At 46.2% G+C, this 21718-nt stretch overlaps 1 protein-coding gene across 1 annotated transcript in view; it reads right to left on the bottom strand.

The window, feature by feature from the left end:
* CHAF1A (chromatin assembly factor 1 subunit A) overlaps positions 1–8288 on the bottom strand; it is a 46748-nt gene extending 38460 nt beyond the window's left edge. The window contains exons 1-3 of the mRNA XM_015406749.1: positions 8093–8288; positions 6166–6216; positions 1755–2530 (exon numbers count right to left, since the gene is read on the bottom strand). Coding sequence (XP_015262235.1) covers positions 1755–2530; positions 6166–6214 — 825 coding nt within the window. The 5' untranslated portion in view covers positions 6215–6216; positions 8093–8288. The remainder of the gene's footprint in view (positions 1–1754; positions 2531–6165; positions 6217–8092) is intronic.
* Positions 8289–21718: the final 13430 nt, after the last annotated feature.

Consider the following 21718-nt stretch of genomic DNA (forward strand, 5'->3'; position numbering starts at 1 on the left):
TTTTCTTTTCTGGTGACAATAGCACCTCCTAAAGGCAGAAATGCATCTTGTTCTTGCATTGGAAAGTTCAGTTTGTAACCTAGGACTTGCTTGTCCTCAGTGCACAGAAATTAGATCAATCTGATACCATACATATTTTTTTAGAAACGATTTGGAAAATATTTGAACACCTTGTCTTAAAATATTTTATTCATCATGTTAAAATAAAATGTTCCATAATCATTTTTTTTCTCTTTTCTTTTTTCAATTTTTCCAATTTTTCGGAAAAAAACAAAAAAGACTTCAGGGAAAAAACAGGGTTTTTTTTCAATTTTTCCGGGTTTTGGGGGGGCCCTTCACATTTCTAGCTGGGTGGCCTTGGGCCTCTCAGAACTCTCTCAACCTTGCCTACCTTACAAGGTGCCTGTTGTGGGGAGACAAAGGGAAAGGCGACTGTAAGTTTTGGGATTCCTTAAGGCAGAGAAAAATGGGGTATAAAAATCTACTCTTCTTCTTTCCTCAAAGGACAGAAACACAAATGCACAGACTGGGAAACAAGCAGTTTATTGCCCTGCCTTGCTGAAGGTATTGTTAGCATTTTCAAAGATGTGTTTTTGTTGAAGAGTGACTAATTTTGTTCATAGTTGATTCATAATAATGGATATGATAATGCTGAAAGAGTTCAATGATGCAATGGTATAGTGCTTAATTCAGTATCTAAATATGTTGCTTGCAAGTCATATTGTGGTTAAAGACTGTTTTTGTCTAAGTAGCACACTGTTTACAATAGACAAAAGAATTTGGGTTTTCTAATTTCACCTTTTATTTTGCCCTACCTCTCAGATATCAAACACGGAGATACGTATGAAAAGGTTAAGGTAGCATTGGGTATCACAATATGCAGCTCTCTCTAGCATTGGGTGTTTTTGACATTTCGCTTGCAGGAAATTAAGGCTTTTATATTTTTAAATTTTATAAATATGCCAACGAGTACAATCATCTATTTATAAATTATGCATTTTATGTTGTCAGCAGTGTTCCCTCTAAACTGAGTTAGTGTGAGCTAGCTCACAGTTTTTTAGCCTCCAGCTCACACATTTTTGTCTTAGCTCCAGAGCAAACTAATTTATGCAGCAGCCAAATGGCTCGCTCACAACTTTAATGCCAGCAGCTCACAAAGTAAAATCTTTGCTCACAAGACTCCACAGCTTAGAGGGAGCATGGTTTGTCAGAGCGGTAAAATTTGTTTTGGCTACATAAGAAAGTACTGCACGTTTCAACTTTTCCACCCAACTTCCATCCCCCCCCCCTTCCGAAAAACAACCCCTCCTTCCCCACCACCCAGGGCTACAAAATTTCAGGACATTTCACCTCACTATATAGAAGATGGGTCTGACCACTTATGATGGGGCTGGGCTGTATGCGATCATACACTTTTGGCTCCAAGGTGCCCATCAGGCAAACAATGGGGGCAGCTGGGCCTAATATACACTGCGACAAAAGGCCAAGTTGGAAGAACTTGTTTTATGCCATGAGGGAGCAGAACGCTCTGCCAGGAACTCCCAGAGATGGCAGACAAGGAACACACAGGCGCCGCGTCTGAGAACAGTAGTGCCCAAGACAAAAGATCCCTGAGAGATGGGAAAAGGGGCAGAAAGCAGCAGATGCAGGGGGATGGAACCAGAAAGATTCTGCACCTTCGACAGAATCAGAAGTTCCTCGAGCCAGCAAGCAATTCCTACTATCTTTGCCACTTTTCTGTAACAGCTACTAACCTTTCGGACAGGCGTCGATGAGGCTAACGGATCGGCGTCTCTTGTTTGCTCGTGGGCAGGCAGAGTCTCCGGTGAGCTGATAGAAGAGAGAGAACTGAAGGAGGAGTTTGTGCACGCAGAGTCCTCTACATGACTAGACCCGCTTGTATCGTTTCCAGAAGGCGGGCTCCCTTCCAAAGGTGCAGGCTTGGGGGATCTGATGGCCATGATATCCTCCAAGAGAACCACGGGCATTTTCCTCTGAAACAGGACATTCTTGAGTGCCCCCTCCTTGGCCCTGTTGACACCCGTCTCCGCAAGCAACACATCTGATAATTCACCTTTATGTGCCGCAGCCGGGGAAAGAGGATCAGTTTCTGCCAGTACACCCACTTGGCTATTGCAAACAGGTTTTTGTGAGCTAGGCTTGCTTGCCATCTCGTTAGCTTTCTCTGTCAATACACCTTCTGCTTTCGATGTCCCGTGATCTCCCTTACTGCTCGGTCCATCGCTAGAATCCTCTGTCAAGTCTATTGAGGGTAAAGACGGACTTGTATTGTTTTTCTTCACAAAGCTATCTAGTGGACCCTTCCCATTAACAAGTTTTGGAATAAACTGTGTTTTGGTTTCCACTCGGCAACTGTTCTCTGCATCGTCTGGTGACAGATCCGACAAACTGGGACACTGGGCATTGTTCTGATCAAGAACATTTTGAGAGTTCCTTAATTTTTTGACTCCAGAGTCTGCATCAAGTTTCTCCTTTGGCACGGGATTCAAACGCTTGAAAGGCAGCCGAGCTGAAACAGCAAGGGGGTCACAGTTAAGAGAAGTACTAAACATCTGAAAGGGAAGGGGCTCTGTATCAGTGGTAGAGCACCAGCTTTGCATACACAAAGCTGCCAGCCTCGCAGGAACTCTCAGATCCAATAAGTCCTTTTACAAGCTTTATTGTGAAATCAGGAAAGTTGCTGTAAAGTCAAACTCTTTGACAGAACTGAGGAATATTACAAAGTGGGAATCTAAGAGATCTCTGGTCCAGTCCTCATTCATACATCACGATTACATAGTGCATAGACAGGTTAATACACGTTAATACAGCTCAATACAGGCCTGGTGGGATCTGGTCCATGGGGTTGCGAAGAGTTGGACTCGACTGTGCGACTGAACAACAACAACAACAGCTCAATTAAGACGGTGAGAATGTTATCATTTGAGTCTCTCTCGAAGGCCATGAGAACGAGAAATAGCAAAAGTTCTCTTGGCCTATGCGGAGGATGTTTCCTTTCACAGAGTTTCAGGCGCAGCTAATCTAAGGTTCACACAGACATGTCTCAATCGTCCCTCCCGCAAGAATGTCAGAGGAGGACCTTGCAGACCGATTGATACAATGCCAGCAGGTGCTAAATGGGAAATTGGGAACTACAAGCGGGGAGGGGAACAGCTGGTGAAGCACTAACAAAGCATAGCTATGTACATATTGGGAACTACAAGCGGGGAGGGGAACACCTGGTGAAGCACTAACATGGCTATGTACATCAGAGAGCCACAGTTACAAAGATGATGTACTCGGGCAAGGGTCGAATTCTGACAAAGGCCCAAGTTTAAATCCCCATCATGCCCAGTTCAAGGCTGCAGGGCTAGGAAAGTATGAGTTCCCTAGGAGCTTCTGCTAATAATAGCAGACAGTTCTGAGCTACACAGAACCATAGTTTGACTCAAGATGTCCCACTGCCCGACACTTGCTTCGAAGGCAGAATACCCCAGGTTCAATCTCTGACCTCTCGGATTACATGATCACAGGTAGATGTTTATTAAGAATCTTATTTCCCGGCCTCCTAGGGACTTACCGGCAGTCATAGCAGACAATATTGAGCTAGAAAAATAAAATTATGTCCATATACTAGATGTTGTGCAGTTCACATAGAAGTCAGCAGAAACCTATTTGAACTATGCTTTTCATTCTCAAGCATAGCCCTCTAGCCCTCTGCATAATCATATGTTGCCGTGGGCACAGTAGATTCAAGAAGACTCGGGTTTAAATCCCAGAGAAGCCACAAAGCTCAGAGAGTGCCCACAGGCCAGTCATAATCTCTCTGCCTAACCTACTTGACATGGTTGAGGAACGTATATCATGTAGAAGTACTGTTATCTAAAATACTAATTTGGTGTGTGCCTATGTTAAGTGCCGTAAAGTCATTTCCAACTTATGGCAACCCTATGAATTAATGACTTCCAAAACTTATTAATAGCCTTGCTCAGGTCTTGCAAACTGAGGGCCATGGTTTCCTTTATTGAAAAAGCAAATCAATTTTGTAGGTACCAGATAAGGTTAAAAACAAACAAGGGCTCGCCTGCAGGTTGAACGTTCAGTGCATGTCGTGTCCCCCCCCTTTTGTCACTACCATTTTTGCCTTAATAGCCTCCTGTTAACATGGATAAGATGGTGTTTGTGTCACCACGGCGTCATCCTCCATTAGTGTAAATCGGGTATGTCCAACAGGTAGAGCGCGATCTACCAGTAGATTGCGGAGGGGTCAGAGGTAGATCACCAGCCTAGAGATGTAAAATTTTCGGAAATTTTGAAGCTTGGAATAAAACCCAGGTTTTTCCCAGTTTTTTTCGAGGGGAAATGGAAATTTTCGGAAACATTGAAAAAAATGCTACATTAGCATTTCTTTTGTCTTTCCCAGATTGAAAGTCATTCTGTTACTTTAGGAACATAAAATATGACTATGGACATTTTTACTTGGCATGAAATGATCACAACTAGCCTATTAAAAATATAGTGTATCCAAACAATTATTACAAACAGAATACCCACCCACATGCAAAAACAAAACTGAAACCTTTTTATTTTCTTCTGACAATCGCACCTCCTAAAGGCAGAAATGCATCTTGTTCTTGCATTGGAGAGTTCAGTTTGTAACCTAGGACTTACTTGTCCTCAGTACACAGAAATTAGATCAATCTGATACCATATATATATATATATATTTTAGAAATGATTTGGAAAATATTTGAACACCTTGTCTTAAAATATTTTATTCATCATGTTAAAATAAAATGTTCCATAATTAATTTCTTTTCTTTTTTCAATTTTTCGGAAAAAAACAAAAAAGGCTTCAGGAAAAAAAGGGAAAAGACCGTTTCCCCCCCGAATTTTTCTGTTTTTTTTCCGGGCCTTCACATCTCTACACCAGCCCCACTTGGTCGCCTGGTTTGCTGGACAGGTGTTTGGGGTTTTTTGATGATTGTTTGGTGGTATTTGATTATTGGTGTTTCCTGTTTCAGTTCAACTTATTTGTGTAAATCTGCGTTTTCCCATCTGAAAATGACAAAGAGTACACAGCGTTCCAACATGACAGATGAACATCTCCAGGATTCCCTGAGACTGGCCCTCACGCAATATTCACCCAACTTCAAAAAGCTGGTGGATGAAATGCAGGCTCAGATATCTCACTAATGAGCAAGAGCGAAGTTTTCAAGATTGCGCAAGATCAGCCTGGATCAATACTTGACCTACATTTAACACAAATAACTCTGAATAAAAGTTAAGGAAAGTTATTGAGACAGTTAAAGAAAGTTATAACTCAATAAAAAATAAAAAATGTTCGCAGTTCTTTCTGGATCTTGGTCTCTGTTTTGTTTTTGCTTATTTTGCTTACCAGTAAATGACAGAAGGTGCATTATAAATGGGGGGGTGGGTGGAACCCAACTTTAGTGTGTTAAAATCTAATTTGAAACTTTATTTTCATGGTGGTAGATCACTGGCATTTTTGACCGGAAAAAATAGATCACTACCTGTTTGAAGTTGGACATGCCTGGAAATGAATCAATTGGAGTAGCAACATCCACAACAGCACACCAAGGCTTGAAAACAGCAAAGTGAGAAAACAGCACTTGCGTGTGGTATAATCGTAAGATGCTATGTAAATAATTGTCTGTAACAAAGGTCCCGGTCACACGAGCGGGATGATCTGCTGCCGAAGGGAGGCAAATTAGAGCCGGAGCAAAAAGAACCCCAGGAGCGCGATCCGACGTGCTCCCGCAGCTCCGTGCTCCAGCAGCTGATCACACGTTGTGCAGCAAACCGGCAGTAGTGCAGTTGTGCGCATGCGTGGGAAGGGGAACGACGCTGGCTGCAACGGGCTACCAGCGCTTCCCCGACCAGACGCCTGGAGTTGCCGTGCATCATCTGGAAGGTAGTGCTCTGTTGCTAGTACCTTTTAAATGCGCATTTTTGAGCCAAAGGGACGGATCGGGGACGTGTGTGTGACGCTTCCCAGATGTTGCAGTGTGATCGTGCCCGCTTGATGCGCCCCCGATCCGTCCCTCTTGCGGGGCAAATCCTCCTGTGTGACCAGGGCCAAAAATAATTTAGCAAAGCAATGCGGAGTGTGAAGTCCCCCCCCCCCTCTATCAGCGTGTTTACCTTGTATGAGTTTCCTGGCTGGAGTTGCTGGCTTAGCTTGACACTCCATAGCTGCAAAGAGCAAAAAGTTATAACTAGTATCACAAACACAGTTCTACACACAAGACTACTAAGATTAAGATCGCCCGCAGGCACTAGGCTCTGATCTAATGAAACCCTCCCATTCCCCCCACACCAGCTTCATTCTGTAAACCTTTAGCCTTCTGGGGAAAGTCTTGATCAATCCTCATACCATCTTGGCATCCCAGTCCTGTTATTTGCTTTCTCTGAACAGAACTGACAGTCCTCAGCCCAGCTTCTTCCCCCACGCAAGCCTTACTTCCTGACATGCTTCCACTGCCCTTTTAATCCTTCCAGGGTGACCAGGACTTCCCCTCAAACCTCCCAACATCAATACTTTACATCCCAATCGAACCTTATTACAACCCTCCCCCTCTTCTAAAACACCTGATCTGTATCTCGGCCTCACTCAGCCCCTTAGCCATCACCATTTTAGCTCCCACCTCGCTCTAGAATGATAGACACCTCCTTGTCACCAGGGCGGGCCATGTGCACGAATGTACTACACATGATCCCAGACTTTGCATCATACACAGACTGAGCCTCAGACCTCAACTCACAAATCAAGCAGGTCTCTCTTCGGAGAAACCCCCCCCAACACCCACCATGCCCCCCCCAGCACCCTACACTTAGCAGAAGAGAGTTCGAGTCCAGGGGCACCTTGAAAACCAACAACGTTTGATTCATGGCATAAGCTTTCGTGCGCGTGCGCACCTCCTCAGCTCTTTGCTTCAGACCGACACAGCTCACCCCACCTGAATCTATCCACCAAGGAGGTAAACATAAACATCTGCAGCCCCTGAAGGCTCAGCTCCTATGCAGGACGCGGGTCCCGCTCAACGCACAAAGACTGTCTTACGCCTTCGACAGGGACGCCGCCCCACTCTCCGGCGTGGCCCGCGCAACCTCAAAGCCGGCCACCTCCCTAGACATCCGGTGACCGAAAACGCCCTTCTGGCCTCCTCCCGCCTCTATGGTATGGTCGCGCGGAGCGGAGAGGGCGCGTGCCTTTCCCCCCATCACTCTCGCGAGACCTTCCGGGACGAAAGGCAGCGACGGGGCTCCAGCGGGGGCGTTTGCGTGGAACGCGCGTGCGTGTGACGCGGGGCCTCGGTCCTGCCCTATCAGGGCCGAGGAGCGCGAAGGTGGCTCAGACTCCCGCCAAATACAAGCGCGAGCCGAGGAGGGAGGGGGAAGGGAGCCCGTCACGGAGAGCGCGGGGGGGAGCGGCCCTTCTCTCCATCCTCCCCCCTCCCGGGTATGTCAGTTAGGCGGCGAAAGGCCTGAGGGGGGTGCCCCCCGGTGTGGCGGTTTCCCCTCTTGGCGGCGAGGGGGGGCGAGTGGCAGGTAAGAGGGAAGGAGGGGGTGAGAGACCCAGCACTCTCTCTCCCCCCCCCGAAATTGATAATTGGAGATTGTGCATTTGTTGGGAGGGGGAAGGGTGAGTCCTCTCCCCAATAACTGTGGAGGAGGAGGAGAAAGAGAGAAAGTTAACTATGGGGAAAGGAGGAGGAAGAAGAAGAGGGAGGGGTGTATTTGTATGACTTTTTGCAATTCATTGTTATAACTATCTATATCTATTTATATTATATATCTATATCTATCTATAGATAGATATAGATAGATATTATTTATAGGTTTTTAACTTTATAACAATGAATTGCAAAAAGTCATACAAATACACCCCTCCCTCTTCTTCTTCCTCCTCCTTTCCCCATAGTTAACTTTCTCTCTTTCTCCTCCTCCTCCACAGTTATTGGGGAGAGGACTCACCCTTCCCCCTCCCAACAAATGCACAATCTCCAATTATCAATTTCGGGGGGGGGAGAGAGAGTGCTGGGTCTCTCACCCCCTCCTTCCCTCTTACCTGCCACTCGCCCCCCCTCGCCGCCAAGAGGGGAAACCGCCACACCGGGGGGCACCCCCCTCAGGCCTTTCGCCGCCTAACTGACATACCCGGGAGGGGGGAGGATGGAGAGAAGGGCCGCTCCCCCCCGCGCTCTCCGTGACGGGCTCCCTTCCCCCTCCCTCCTCGGCTCGCGCTTGTATTTGGCGGGAGTCTGAGCCACCTTCGCGCTCCTCGGCCCTGATAGGGCAGGACCGAGGCCCCGCGTCACACGCACGCGCGTTCCACGCAAACGCCCCCGCTGGAGCCCCGTCGCTGCCTTTCGTCCCGGAAGGTCTCGCGAGAGTGATGGGGGGAAAGGCACGCGCCCTCTCCGCTCCGCGCGACCATACCATAGAGGCGGGAGGAGGCCAGAAGGGCGTTTTCGGTCACCGGATGTCTAGGGAGGTGGCCGGCTTTGAGGTTGCGCGGGCCACGCCGGAGAGTGGGGCGGCGTCCCTGTCGAAGGCGTAAGACAGTCTTTGTGCGTTGAGCGGGACCCGCGTCCTGCATAGGAGCTGAGCCTTCAGGGGCTGCAGATGTTTATGTTTACCTCCTTGGTGGATAGATTCAGGTGGGGTGAGCTGTGTCGGTCTGAAGCAAAGAGCTGAGGAGGTGCGCACGCGCACGAAAGCTTATGCCATGAATCAAACGTTGTTGGTTTTCAAGGTGCCCCTGGACTCGAACTCTCTTCTGCTACTTCCCTCTATAGTCCGCCTTTCTCACTGACATCCAGGGTGGAGGGTTTTATTGCTTACTTTTCCGTTCCTTTATTTTTAAAATCTACTTCAACTTTCCACTTTTCTCTCAGAAACTCTAAATATTCTGGACTGGGAGTATACATCCCCCTCAGGGTTTCTCTCAGATGTGATTCTATGGGTGCGGTCAGATGGCGTGCTGGGAGCGGTTTAAATTCCTCCAGCCCTGATGCGGTCTTTTTTAACGTGGAGAATCGCATTACACTCACCTTGTTCCGGAGCCCTGCACAGCCACGTGCCTTGGTGTTGTTTTTCTCTCTCTCAGTTCAGGCATGCGCACAGGCAGTCATCTGTAGAACTAAAATTTTCACACCTGCAGAACAGCAATTTCCTCTTCAACCTGACTGCTGTAACACTTCCCTTAAAACTTTAAAGGAACACTTCCCTTTAAACGTTTACCCCGAAAATGGCCTCCATGAGATCCCGAACTCGTCTACATGCTAAAACTAGGCTCCGTTTAAACACTGTTTTTAATAACGTGGTGGCGAACCTCCGCCTATGTGCACACCGTCAACGCTTTTTAAAAAATGGCGGGCGAAAAGCAGAAGCCTCGGGCAGCTTTGGAGCGGGAAGGGGGTTTAAACCGGAAGTGGATCCACCACAGGAGCGATCAGACATCAGAAAAGTGCTGCTGGAACCGGAGAATCGGGAAAACACCACTTGGGGACCTGGTATCAAAATACTCCGGGTTAAAGCAGTTTTGAGCTGGAAAGCAATGGCTGGGGACGGGAGGCAGATGTTGACTGTGTGATCACGCAGATTCTGAGGCGGGCTGAAAGCGGACTAAACGGCCCATCTGAATGCACTCTACTAGTCTCCACACAACTCTCTATAAGAGTAATCCTCAATTCTACACTTTGTCACTCATGAGGTAAATATAATCCTTTGCACTTAAGAATCAGAGCCTCCTTCATTCCTAGAAACTCTGCCCTTTTTCTCTCAGAGTTTTCTTTCTCCCAGAATTTTTATCCCACTTAATATCTGTTTTCTTCCTCAGGATGTTTGTATTCCACCACAAGTGCCAGCACTTTGTGGCGTCCTTGCTTATTGGGGAGACTGTTTCTCCTTTAAAACACACTCTTGTGTAGGTGAATTTAGTAGTTTTCTGCTGCCACCAGGAATTAAAAAAATCCAAATCTCTCTATTTTGGTAGAATGACCCTGTGTCTGGGCACTTCAGAGGACTATGTGGCCCTGAGGAAGGACGGTTCTGATTGCTGGGATAAATTTAAACAAATAATGATTTATTTATAAAAGAACACAATAGGTTTCTGGGTATTTTTGAACTGTTGTTGAAGAAAGGAACTTATAAATATAACTGACAAAGCTTGGCGTCACACACAGTCTCTTAAACATCAAAACTCAACTCTTGACAGCCTTAGACACTCAGTCTAATCTCTCTATCACGTTACATTTGCGATTTATATACCATCCTATCCATGAGGCTCAGAGCAGTTTACAGACACACAATTTTTATCTAAGCTAGGAGTACAATGGTGAGGGGAGGGTATTTTCCTAACTAGGCACCTAACAGCAGGATCTTTTCTTGGATTCGGCGGTGGATTCGATGGTGGTTCTTTTTCCTCAGGGTGAAGATGTCCAGTGTTGAAGTATGGATTCTCTGCAGTAGCGGCTCCTTTCCAACAGATGGCCCCCACAGAACACGAATGAGGCAGCTCGACTCTTTGTCCAATCGGCTCCAGCCTTCGTTGCAACGTCATGCTCTCCAGGCTCCGGTCTCCGTACTCGGGCTCGCCGCTTGCTGCCATCTTCATCGATTCAACACCATTGCAGCTGCTTTTTAACACCGATCACGGAGGAAAGGTGCCCCCCGCTCGTAAGGAGCAGGTACCCATTTACCTACTTGCCCGTACAGGCTTTCGGACCGCTGGGTGGGCAGGAGCTGGCGGTGGGACTCGAACTACCGTCAGCAGTTTGGCTAGATTAACCTGCAGGCTTTTTAACGCCATGCACCAATGCTCCCTACTAATAGCCACACAGGCTAAACTGTTTGTCTTAGTCACACAGAATAGGCTCCAACTGCTTCTTCATCCATACAGACTCCCTCAACAACTCTCCACACTCCCCAAGAACACAGAATCACCTCAGACACCTCTCCTCCCACATTCTCAGTCATCAGCCAATCACATCACACTTAGTTCCCTCTATCACTGTCCTTACATTACTGCAGTCAAACTAAACATTTAAAGACACACACCAAAACATGAAATCATTACAGCAACCCTTTAGGGTTTTCAAGGCGAGAGACATTGTTCAGAGGTGTGTTGCCATTGCCTGTCTCTGTGTCACGATCCTGGACTTCCGTGATGGTCTCCTATCCAAGTACTAACCAGAGCCAAACCTGCTTAACGTCTAAGATCTGACCAGATCAGGCTAGCCTGGGCCATCCAAGCCAGGGCACACACAAATATACATATCGGAATCATCTTCAGGTGCTGTACCTAAGAACATAAGCCAGTGTTGGATCAGGCCAGTGGCCCATCCAGTTCAACACTCTGTCACACCATGTCCAAAAATACTAAGTGCCATCAGGAGGTCCACCAGTTGGGCTAGGACACTAGAAGCCCCCCACTGTTGCTCCCCCCCCCCGCACCAAGAAGACAGTGCATCCCTTGCCCCAGATGGAGAGTTCCTATCTATGCCTTGTGGCTAATAGCCACTGATGGACCTCTGCTTCATATGTTTATCCAGTTCCCTCTTGAAGCTGTCCATGCTTGTAGCCGCCACCATCTGCTGTGGCAGTGAATTCCATGTGTTAATCACTCTTTAGGGGAAGAAGGACTTCCTTTTATCTGTTCTAATCCTACTGCTCTGCAATTTCATGGAGTGCCCATGAGTTCTTGTATTGCAAGAAAGGGAGAAAAGCACTTCTTTTTCTACCTGTTCTATCCAATGCATAATCTTGTAAACCTCGATCATGTCACCCCTCAGCCATCGTGTCTCCAAGCTAAAGAGCCCCAAGCGTTTTAACCTTTATTCATAGGGAAATTGTTCCAACCCTATTATCATTCTAGTTGCCCTTTTCCAGTGCTATAATATCCCTTCTAAGGTGTGGTGACCAGAATAGCACACAGTACTCCAAATGAGGTTGCACCATTGATTTATACAGGGGCATGATGATACTGGCTGCTTTGTTTTGAATTCCCTCCCTAATTACCCCCAAGATAGAGCTGGCCTTTTTTATTACAGTTGCACAGTGTCTTGACATTTTCAGTGAGTTATCTACTACAACTCCAAGATCTCTCTCTTGATCAGTCTCTGCCAGTTCGGATCCCATCAACGTGTATTTATAGTTAGGATTTTTGGCTCCAGTGTCCATCACTTTGCACTTGGCCATACTGAACTCCATTTGGGGGGAAAGAGTGTTTTTCCTGGTGTTTCTTTCCAGACTTTCACATATTTTGTCCTAAAGTCAGTGTAAATTAGCTTTGTAGTAGGAAACACATTTCGTCCAGCATGAGCCAAGCAAATCCTAAAGAGACAGGTGGTGATCAAAGTTCAAAATATTTAGCTCTCTTTCTACAATATTTTGCTTCATGAGTCAGACTAATAAGCAGACATCTGAACTGTGCTTATGATTTTGGAGGGCTGCCAGCAGGGGTCCAAGTAAAATTGTTCAACAGGCAGCCAGTTGGCCAACCCTGGTGTCCTCACTAAGCTGACATTTAACATCTGGCTCAGTTCCAAGCCCTAGAATACAGGGCTTCTCCTGTAGAATACAGGAGAATCTCTCCTAAGAGTCTAAGAAACTCACTAAAGTAGAAGAAGAAGAGATTGGATTTATCCCCTGCCCTTCACTTGGAGTCTCAGAGCGGCTTACAAACTCCTTTCCCTTCCCCTCCCCAAAACAGACACCCTGTGAGGTGAGTAGGGCTGAGAGAACTCTGACACAAACTGCCCTTTCAGGAACAGCTGTGCCAGAGCTTGTGACTGACCCAAAGTCACATCAGCAGGTGCAAGTGGAGGTTCTCCCAGATTAGAGTCCACACACTTAACCACTACACCAAATTGGCTCTAAAGTAACCCTCAGGACATGTTTAACTTGATCCACATGCACATGGCAGTGAAGAAGAAGAAAAATACCAACTCAGGTATGACATGGAAGATACTACTTCCAGGGTCAGTTCCTGATTTCCAAAATGCAAAAGACAGCCAAGGAAAAGGGAAGGGCAGCCATTAAGTGACGGCTGGTCCTTGACCCACTTCTGGGTCCTGGCTCACAGGCCGGGAAACACTGATTTAATTGATTAGTTGCTTCAACTGATTTGATTTAAAACCTCATGGCTGGTCTCTTTAAGCATTTGGATAGTTTGCTTTTGAATGGTGTTCTTCATGCAAGAATATACCAAAGGGGGGGGGGGCTGAAGCATTCATTTATGTCTCTCTTGTGGAAGGGGGTGCTGCTTCTTTTCTGGCTCCTGCTTGGGAGTCGAGAGGTGCATGTGCCTACAGCTAGCACCCGTGTTCTCGGCCTGGCTTACCTCATGGATACGTTACAGTTAAAATGAGATAATCTCTTGTGTACATGGCTGCTCCTTGAACAGAGGCCAACATGTACATTTTGCTCTTGCAGAAAATCTAGGCTAATTTAATGGATCCGGCATGGCTCACAGCAGAACCCTCTGTGGAGTAACTTCAGTCCCATTGGGCTTAGACTGGGGTAAAATTATTCTTAGGGGCTGCACTGAACTCCCTGCATTGTGTTAATGCCTTGTCTGGTGCAGGAAGCAAGTAGCATTCAGGGGCAAAGCCAGGGGTGTTTGAACAGATGAATGCTGCTGTTGAGTTTAGATCCATTTCACCTAAATAGCTAAAAGGCAGGTGATGCAAACTCTTTAAGAACATGAAACATATTCTGCAATACCTAGCACACATGAAGGAATGAGGGCTTGCATCTAAGATCATGAACATTCATTCTACTGTAAGGCTACGGGTTTTAGTGATCCCTGCCACTCTTTATTCCTTGCCCGACATGCCATGGAGGGTTGGAGATGGCTGGCTATGCGAGAGCCAGATGGGCACAGACCTGTGACTGTGTCCATGTTAAATTCATGCAGCAGCTCCCCCAGAATTTGTTTCTCATCTTTTGAGGCTGCCCTGTTTAGGGTAGCTTTTTCATTGGCATTTTTTGGTACATTTCACAGTAGTAAGTTGTTGTCTGCAACGTGCAGTGATTCCAGTGGGTGAACCCTGGCACTGCAGGATATTACAGTTAGTGGATCAGAATTGAGTAATCGGCTCTCTTGGCTCTGTTCATGAAATAATCGTATTCCCCCCCCCTTATGCATATTGGTGTGGTTTAACTAATTAAATTAACTGTCTTAACTACCTAAACATTTCAGAACTTTAGAATGGCACTGTCCGTGAGGGCAGTATAGCACCAGCCTAGGCGAAACCGGTTAGGTAAGCAGGAGGAGCAGGTGGAGGCGCATCCTGGTGATGCAAGATGTTCTGGTGCAAGGATGCCCAGTCTTTCTCCCCCTCCCCACCTTTAGAGGTTCAGGCTTCCCATGAACGTGTGATGTAAACCAATGGGAACCTGGGATGCTATGCAGTGCGTATACAGTCAGAAACTAATGTAGTATGATGTGGTAAGAAGACAGTGCATATGTTTAAGAAAAAGCCAGGAAAACCTGTTCCCCAGTTCTTCCAGGATTATCCCAGACACTGGGCCAGACAACTTCTCATTATTATTTTTTGGCCCCCCGAAGGGGATTTTTTATTACATTTTTCTATAAACTACAACGAAAAAAGGGAGGGGGAAATTACAACTACAGGAGAAAGGAAAGTAAACCACTAAAAACCCAAGCATAGGAGATCATTAGAACAGTTTGTATCAGTGTTAGTCTAAAATGCTGTAGTTACATTGACCATGGTCGTTTAAGCTGTATTATTTATCTTTATAACCAGTAATTTCACCGTTTAAAGAAAAACACGAGCATCAACAATAAATGCTTATAAGGCACAATTCAGAGTTCTTCAGCCTTCATTTCGTTTTATCTTTTCTAATCCTCAATTGGTAATCGCATTTGGGGGCCGCTACCGCCTTCTCAGAAGGAGAGTCTTCATCAGAAGTAGAAATAGAAGAAGCAGTTGACCCGCTAGGTTTGCTGTCTCCGTCATCTTTGCCGTCCTCACCTGACTCTCCCAGTTGCAGTCTCAGAAATTCCCACGGTATAGAAACAGAGTGAATCTGGTCTGTTTGGGAGAAGGAGGCGGGGGCAATAAAACTCTCCAGCATCATGCTGGCGAAGAGGCCACCCTTCAAAGCCCCATGGCTAGGAGCCTATCACAAAGACTCCAGGGTGGTAGCAGACAATCGCGTGCCCCCCCCCCCAGCTGCTGGTGTGCAGATCGCCTCCCCGGGAGCTACCAGGGACACGGTGGATCCTAAGAGCGGTGGATCCCGTCTCTCTCCTGGCATGGATGCATGAGGTGGAAAGCGCAGAGACCCACCTGAACACCCTGCACCTGGATATTGCCACGGCGGGGGGTAAGCCTTGGTCTGCCACCCTGCGACTCCAAAAGGGAAACCGGGGAAACAGACCAAGGCTACGTGGGAGCAACGCATGCGCCAAGGGCTCTGTCTGAAGTGTGGGGAAAGGGGCCATTTCACCGCTGACTGCAGGGGAGCGGGTCCCGGGAAACGGGCCGAGCGACCAGGCGAAAGGGCACTCCGCTACCCCAGCCAAAAAGCTGACTGGGAAACCGAAATATGCCAAAGCCTTGCAAGCAACCCCAGAGGAATTGGGAAACAACTCCAGTGAAAACGCCCCTGAGCCGGTGGGAAAAGGCCAGGTCCTGCTGTGAGAGGCGCGGAGCAGCAGGGCCCGATCCCGGAGGTGCCTAAAGTGGTGAGCAGCTTCCCCCCCTTGGTTTTTGTGAGTGTGACTTTGATTAACCCCAGCCTAGGAACGCTTATCCATGTAAGGGCACTCATTGACTTGGGGTGTGGGAGGGACCTTATCAATCCTCCCTCGTTACGGGGTTAGAAACTGGGGTGGTGAAGCTGGAAGACCATTTGATTTTTACCCAAATGGATGGGTCCACTATGAAAGAATCCTGTGAATACGAGACTGTACCGTTACGGGTTGGGGCGGGGGATCATTGGGAAGAACGACCGTTCATGATCAGCCCAGCTGCCAGATTCCCACTGGTCCTCGGAAGCTCGTGGCTGCATGGGCATGATCCCTACATACTGTGGGATGAAGGGAAGGTACAATTCATCTCACCCAGGTGCCGTAAGCACTGATGGGACCTGAAATGGGGCCAGCAGCCGATAGCGGAATTCCCTAGAGTGTTTCTGGCTCAAGACGAGCTGCTATCCATTCCCCCTGAGTACTGGGTGTTTGAGGTGGAAGAAGCTGATGAGCTCCCACCTCATAGACACTCACTGTAGTATCAAAATACTGCCAGGCCAGAAACTACCGAAGGGACACATCTATTCCATGGGGCTGGTGGAGAAAGATGAACTGCGCAAGCTCATTGACCTCGTCCTCGTTTGCAGCCCCGGTCTTGTTTAGGAAGAAGAAGGATGGGGGGTTGAGATTATGCACGGATTACCGAAGTTTGAATGCAGTGTCCTCGACCAATGCATACCCCATGCCTTTGTTCAAAGACCTCCTAGCGGAAGCAGCAAAAAAGAAAATCTTTTCTAAGTTGGATCTTCGAGATGCGTATTTTCGGGTGCACATCAAGGAGGGGGACGAACATAAGACTGCTTTCAACACCCCCCTTGGACAGTTCGAGTATTGGGTGATGCCATTTGGTCTTCAGGGGGCCCTGGGGGGTCTTCATTAATTTGATCAACAAGGTGTTGCACAAGCATCTGTTCAAGGGGGGCCTTGTTTACCTAGATGACATCTTGCTGTACTTCCCCGACCTCCCCTCCCACATAAAATTGGTGAGGGAGGTGTTGACCACGTTGCACAAGCACAAACTGTTTGCAAAACTGTCTAAATGCGAGTTTCATAAGACACACGTTGACTTTTTGGGATGTCAGATCTCTGACAGGGGTCTAGGGATGGAGCCGGGAAAGGTGCAAGATGTTCTGGGGTGGGGGGTACCCCCACACCCAATGCCAGCTCCAATAATTTCTCGGGTTCGTGAACTTTTACAGAAACTTTTTGCCCAATTTTGCCCAGATCAGCCTACCCCTGATGGACTTATTAAAAACTAAGGGGAAGGGCCCAGAGGCTACGAGGCTGGACTCGACGTTACAATGCAGTACCAAATGTCAGAAGGCTTTCGATTGCCTCAAAGCATTGTTCACTTTGGAGCCAGTTCTTGCCCACCCTGATGAAACACCCTCCAAGAGGGTGGGGACGGGTTGCTTCATCCCTTGGCATACATGTTGAGAAAGTTTAATGACACTGAGTGTAACTGGTCTGTTTGGGAGAAGGAGGCGGGGCAATAAAACTCTCCAGCATCATGCTGGCGAAGAGGCCACCCTTCAAAGCCCCATGGCTAGGAGCCTATCACAAAGGCTCCGGGGAGTAGCAGACAATCGCGTGCCCCCCCCAGCTGCTGGTGTGCAGATCGCCTCCCTGGGAGCTACCAGGGACGTGTCTGCTAGTGGGTCGTCATAAACCGGAAGTGACAAAAGACAAAGACTCAGTAGTTCTCTAGACAGTCCCCCTCCCAAGAAAAAGGACAGGAAAACCCTTCCCAGGGAAGAGGAAAATAGTCCTCTATTCAGTGATATGGAGGATGAATCTGGGGCTGATACTTCTGCATCGTCCAGGGAGGAAGGAGAACTTTCTGACGAGGAAGAAGAAGCGGTCCCTCTTATTCAGTCTAGACTCTTTCCACTGGATCTGTATAACAAGATGCTTCCTAAGGTTATGAGAACTCTGGAACTCTCTTACATGCCTAAGACTAAGGAGGACACTGAGGCAGCAGAATTCCCTGTTGGGTCTGGCAAGGCCATTCCCAAACCTAATCTTAAAGCTGCAGGGGTACCTTTGCCTGCTTCTTTCTTTAATATTACCACGGCTGAATGGGAGCATCCTGCTAAGCATCTCCAAGATTTATTCCTTGATCCCAAAGGCCACAAAGAGGATTAGGTTACCAGTGGTGGACGACCCTATCAACTCCTTGGCTTCTACATCTCTTCTACCTATGGATGCTGATGGTTTTCCCAAGGATAATTGTGACAAGCGTGTTGAGAAAGCCTTGAGGAGGGGTACCGGGTTTGACCACTAAGGGTTTTTCCTACAAGTACAGAGCATTTGCTGATGATGTAATGTTTATGATTGAAGACCCGATACAGAAGATACCATTGGTGTTAAAGAAAATGAAGTAATTCGGAGACCTAGCAGGCTTCTATCTTAACAAAGATAAATCAAAGATAATGTGTAAAAACATGAAAGGATGTGATAGACAGGAACTACAGGAATTAACACAATGTGAAGTAGTTAATAAAACTAGATACCTGGGAATTGATTTGACAATGAAGAATATAGATCTGTATAAAAACAATTATGATAAACTTTGGTCTAAAATACAGCAGGATATTAGGAAGTGGAATATATTGAACTTATTGTTGCTAGGAAGAATTTCAGTAGTCAAAATGAATATTCTACCACGGTTGATGTTTTTATTTCAAATAATTCCAATAATAAGAGGCGTGAAAATATTGGATATGTGGCAAAGAGAAATTTCAAAATTTGTTTGGGGTGGAAAGAAACCACGAATTAAAATGAAGATTCTTTGTGACGCGAAAGAGAGGAGGATTACAGTTACCTAATTTGAGACTATACCATGAAGCGGCATGTTTAACATGGTTGAGGCAATGGGTTACGTTAGAAAACAAAAAATTGCTGGCACTAGAGGGTCATGACTGTAGATTTGGCTGGCATGCTTATCTATGGTATGAAAAGGTGAAAGGTGATGGTTTTTTCAAACACCATATTATTAGAAGAGTGCTTTTTGATGTGTGGTTGAAATACAAGCGGTTTTTCTCGAATGAGAGGCCGCTTTGGATTGTCCCGGCAGAGGCAATAAAGCCATTTTCGAGACATAAGGGAGAAGATTGGATACAATATAAAGATATGTTTTAAAAAATGGGAAATGTGTTTACTTTGAAAATGAAAGAAGAATTAGCGTTTAAATATGGGTGGTTTGAATATAGACAAATAAATGAATTATTTAATAGAGATTTAAAAACTTTTGGTTTTAGAGAGAAAAATAATGAGATGGAAGTAGCATGGTTTGGAGGAGAAAAATATTGTATTTCAAAGATGTATAAATTGTTATTAAGATGGTATACTGAAGAAGACACGGTCAAAGAACAGATGATAAAGTGGGCGATAAACATGAATACAGAAGTAACAATAGACTCATGGGAGTATTTATGGAAGAATGCATTGAAAATATCAACGTGTAATAACTTTAAAGAAAATTGTTACAATATGATGTATAGGTGGTATATGACACCGAAAAAAATTGCTAATATGAATACTAATATGTCAAATAAATGTTGGAAATGTAAGAAAGGGGAGGGCTCCTTTTACCACATGTGGTGGTTTTGTGAAAAAGCAAAAAACTTTTGGAGTCAAATTCATTTAGAGATGGAAAAGATTGTTAAATATACATTTAAAAAGGAACCGGAACGGCTACTTTTGGGACTAAAAATGGAAGAAGTCAATGTAGACAAAAGAACTTTGATGTGGTATATGGTGATAACAGCTAGACTGACTTACGCTCAATGTTGGAAGCAAGAAGAAGTCCCAAAGATTGAGGATTGGATTAAAAAATTGCTGTTTGCAGTGGAAATGGACAAAATGACAAGAAAATTGAACAATATGGAAGCAGAAGAATTTTATAATGACTGGAGAGATTTAAAAGACTATCTAGAAAAACATTGGGAAGTAAAAGACAATTTATTCTGCTTTAATAATTATTAAATATAGAACTTATGAGGGCTTTTTAGAGTTATGATAAGTAAAAAAATAATTGTTATGATGAAATAAGTTACCTAGTGAAATATAAGAAGAGTTATAGAAAAAGAAATTAGAAGTAAATGTGCAGGAGGTCGGAGCACTGTTGGAAGCCGTATATAAGGGAGGGAAAGGGAGGTGGGTAGGATGTAACGGGGATAAAGGTAGAAAATATAATGTTGAATGTGATTGTTTATATCCTAAATTAAAAAAATTGGTTAAAAAAATATATTATCATGGCTGAATGGGAGCATCCTGCTAATCCTTCTGTGGCAGGTCTCCATTCTTCCTTCTTTCTTCTGTGGCAGGTCTCCATTCAGGACTGTGGTGGTCGAGGAAGGAGCTGTTTACCATGTCACCTTGGAAAAGGTGCATATTTGACAGGGTGCTCATAAAGGGTGCTAATCTTAAAGCTGCAGGGGTACCTTTGCCTGCTTCTTTCTTTAATATTATCATGGTTGAATGGGAGCATCCTGCTAATCCTAAAACAAATAATCCTATGTTCTCCAAGGTTTATTCCTTGATTCCATAGGCCACAAAGAGGATTAGGTTACCAGTGGTGGACGACCCTATCAACTCCTTGGCTTCTACATCTCTTCTACCAATGGATGCTGATGGTTTTCCCAAGGATAATTGTGACAAGCGTGTTGAGAAAGCCTTGAGGAGGGGTTTTGAAGCGTCGGCTAGTGCATTGCGAGCGTCTGGCACTGGTTCCCTGTTTGCCAGGGTGGCATATACGTGGGCCTCAGATCTCACTGCTGCGAATAGTGGCATCCCTAAGAGCTTAAAGGATGAGCTGAAAAAGATAGCCTTGGCCACAGCTTTTGCTGCAGGATGAGCTGAAAAAGATAGCCTTGGCCACAGCTTTTGCTGCAGACGCATCCCTCGATGCACTCCAATTGGCTGCCAAGGTCCATGGCCTGTAGTGTTACAGCCAGGCGTAATATGTGGCTCAAAGGAAAGGGGGGGGAACCAGTCCGACATAACATGTCCATACCCACAGATTGCACCGCATAAATCACGGATTTACAAGTTTGTGGTGACACCCACAGATTAGACAGAGTTTGGCCCAGGGTAACACGATGAGTGGGAGGAAGGGGACACAGAGAGGCCCCGGGGGCAAGGCAAAAGAGAAGACTAGAGGGGGGAGGACTGTGGTTCCCCCCACACACTTATGCACAGGACTGCCGCAGAGCTGCCTTTCGCCACTCCGACCTCCAGCCCTAGTGGGGCAGTGAAGAAGCCACGCATTGGCCAGCTTCCTTGAGGCTGCTTCTGGGTGGCCCCAGGCAGAGGGGCCCACAGGTGCTGGCACTGGGCAGGGTCCTGCAATTCAAGATCTAGTCAAACTTGTGGGAATGGCAAATTTATCTTAGCAGGACTCTCTTCTGGAGTTTTGGTTGTTGTTATTTTAAATGTAATGTTTTCTTCCTTCTGTGGCAGGTCTCCATTCAGGACAGTGGTGAAGAGGTCGAGGAAGGAGCTGCTTACCATGTCACCTTGAAAACGGTGCATATTCGACAGGGTGCTCATAAAGGGTGCTAATCTTAAAGATGCAGAGGTACCTTTGCCTGCTTCTTTCTTTAATATCATGGCTGAAAGGGAGCATCCCGCTAATCCTTCTGTGGCAGATCTCCATTCTTCCTTCTTTCTTCTTTCTGTGGCAGGTCTCCATTCAGGACTGTGGTGAAGAGGTCGAGGAAGGAGCTCTTTACCATGTCACCTTGAAAAAGGTTCATATTCGACAGGGTGCTCATAAAGGGTGCTAATCTGAAAGCTGCAGGGGTACCTTTGCCTGCTTCTTTCTCTAATATTATCATGGCTGAATGGGAGCATCCTGCTAATCCTTCTGTGGCAGGTCTCCATTCTTCCTTCTTTCTTCCTTCTGTG

The sequence above is a fragment of the Gekko japonicus genome, unplaced genomic scaffold (assembly GCF_001447785.1).
Source record: "Gekko japonicus isolate JY-2015 unplaced genomic scaffold, Gekko_japonicus_V1.1 scaffold1972, whole genome shotgun sequence".
Classification (NCBI taxonomy): Eukaryota; Metazoa; Chordata; class Lepidosauria; order Squamata; family Gekkonidae; genus Gekko; species Gekko japonicus.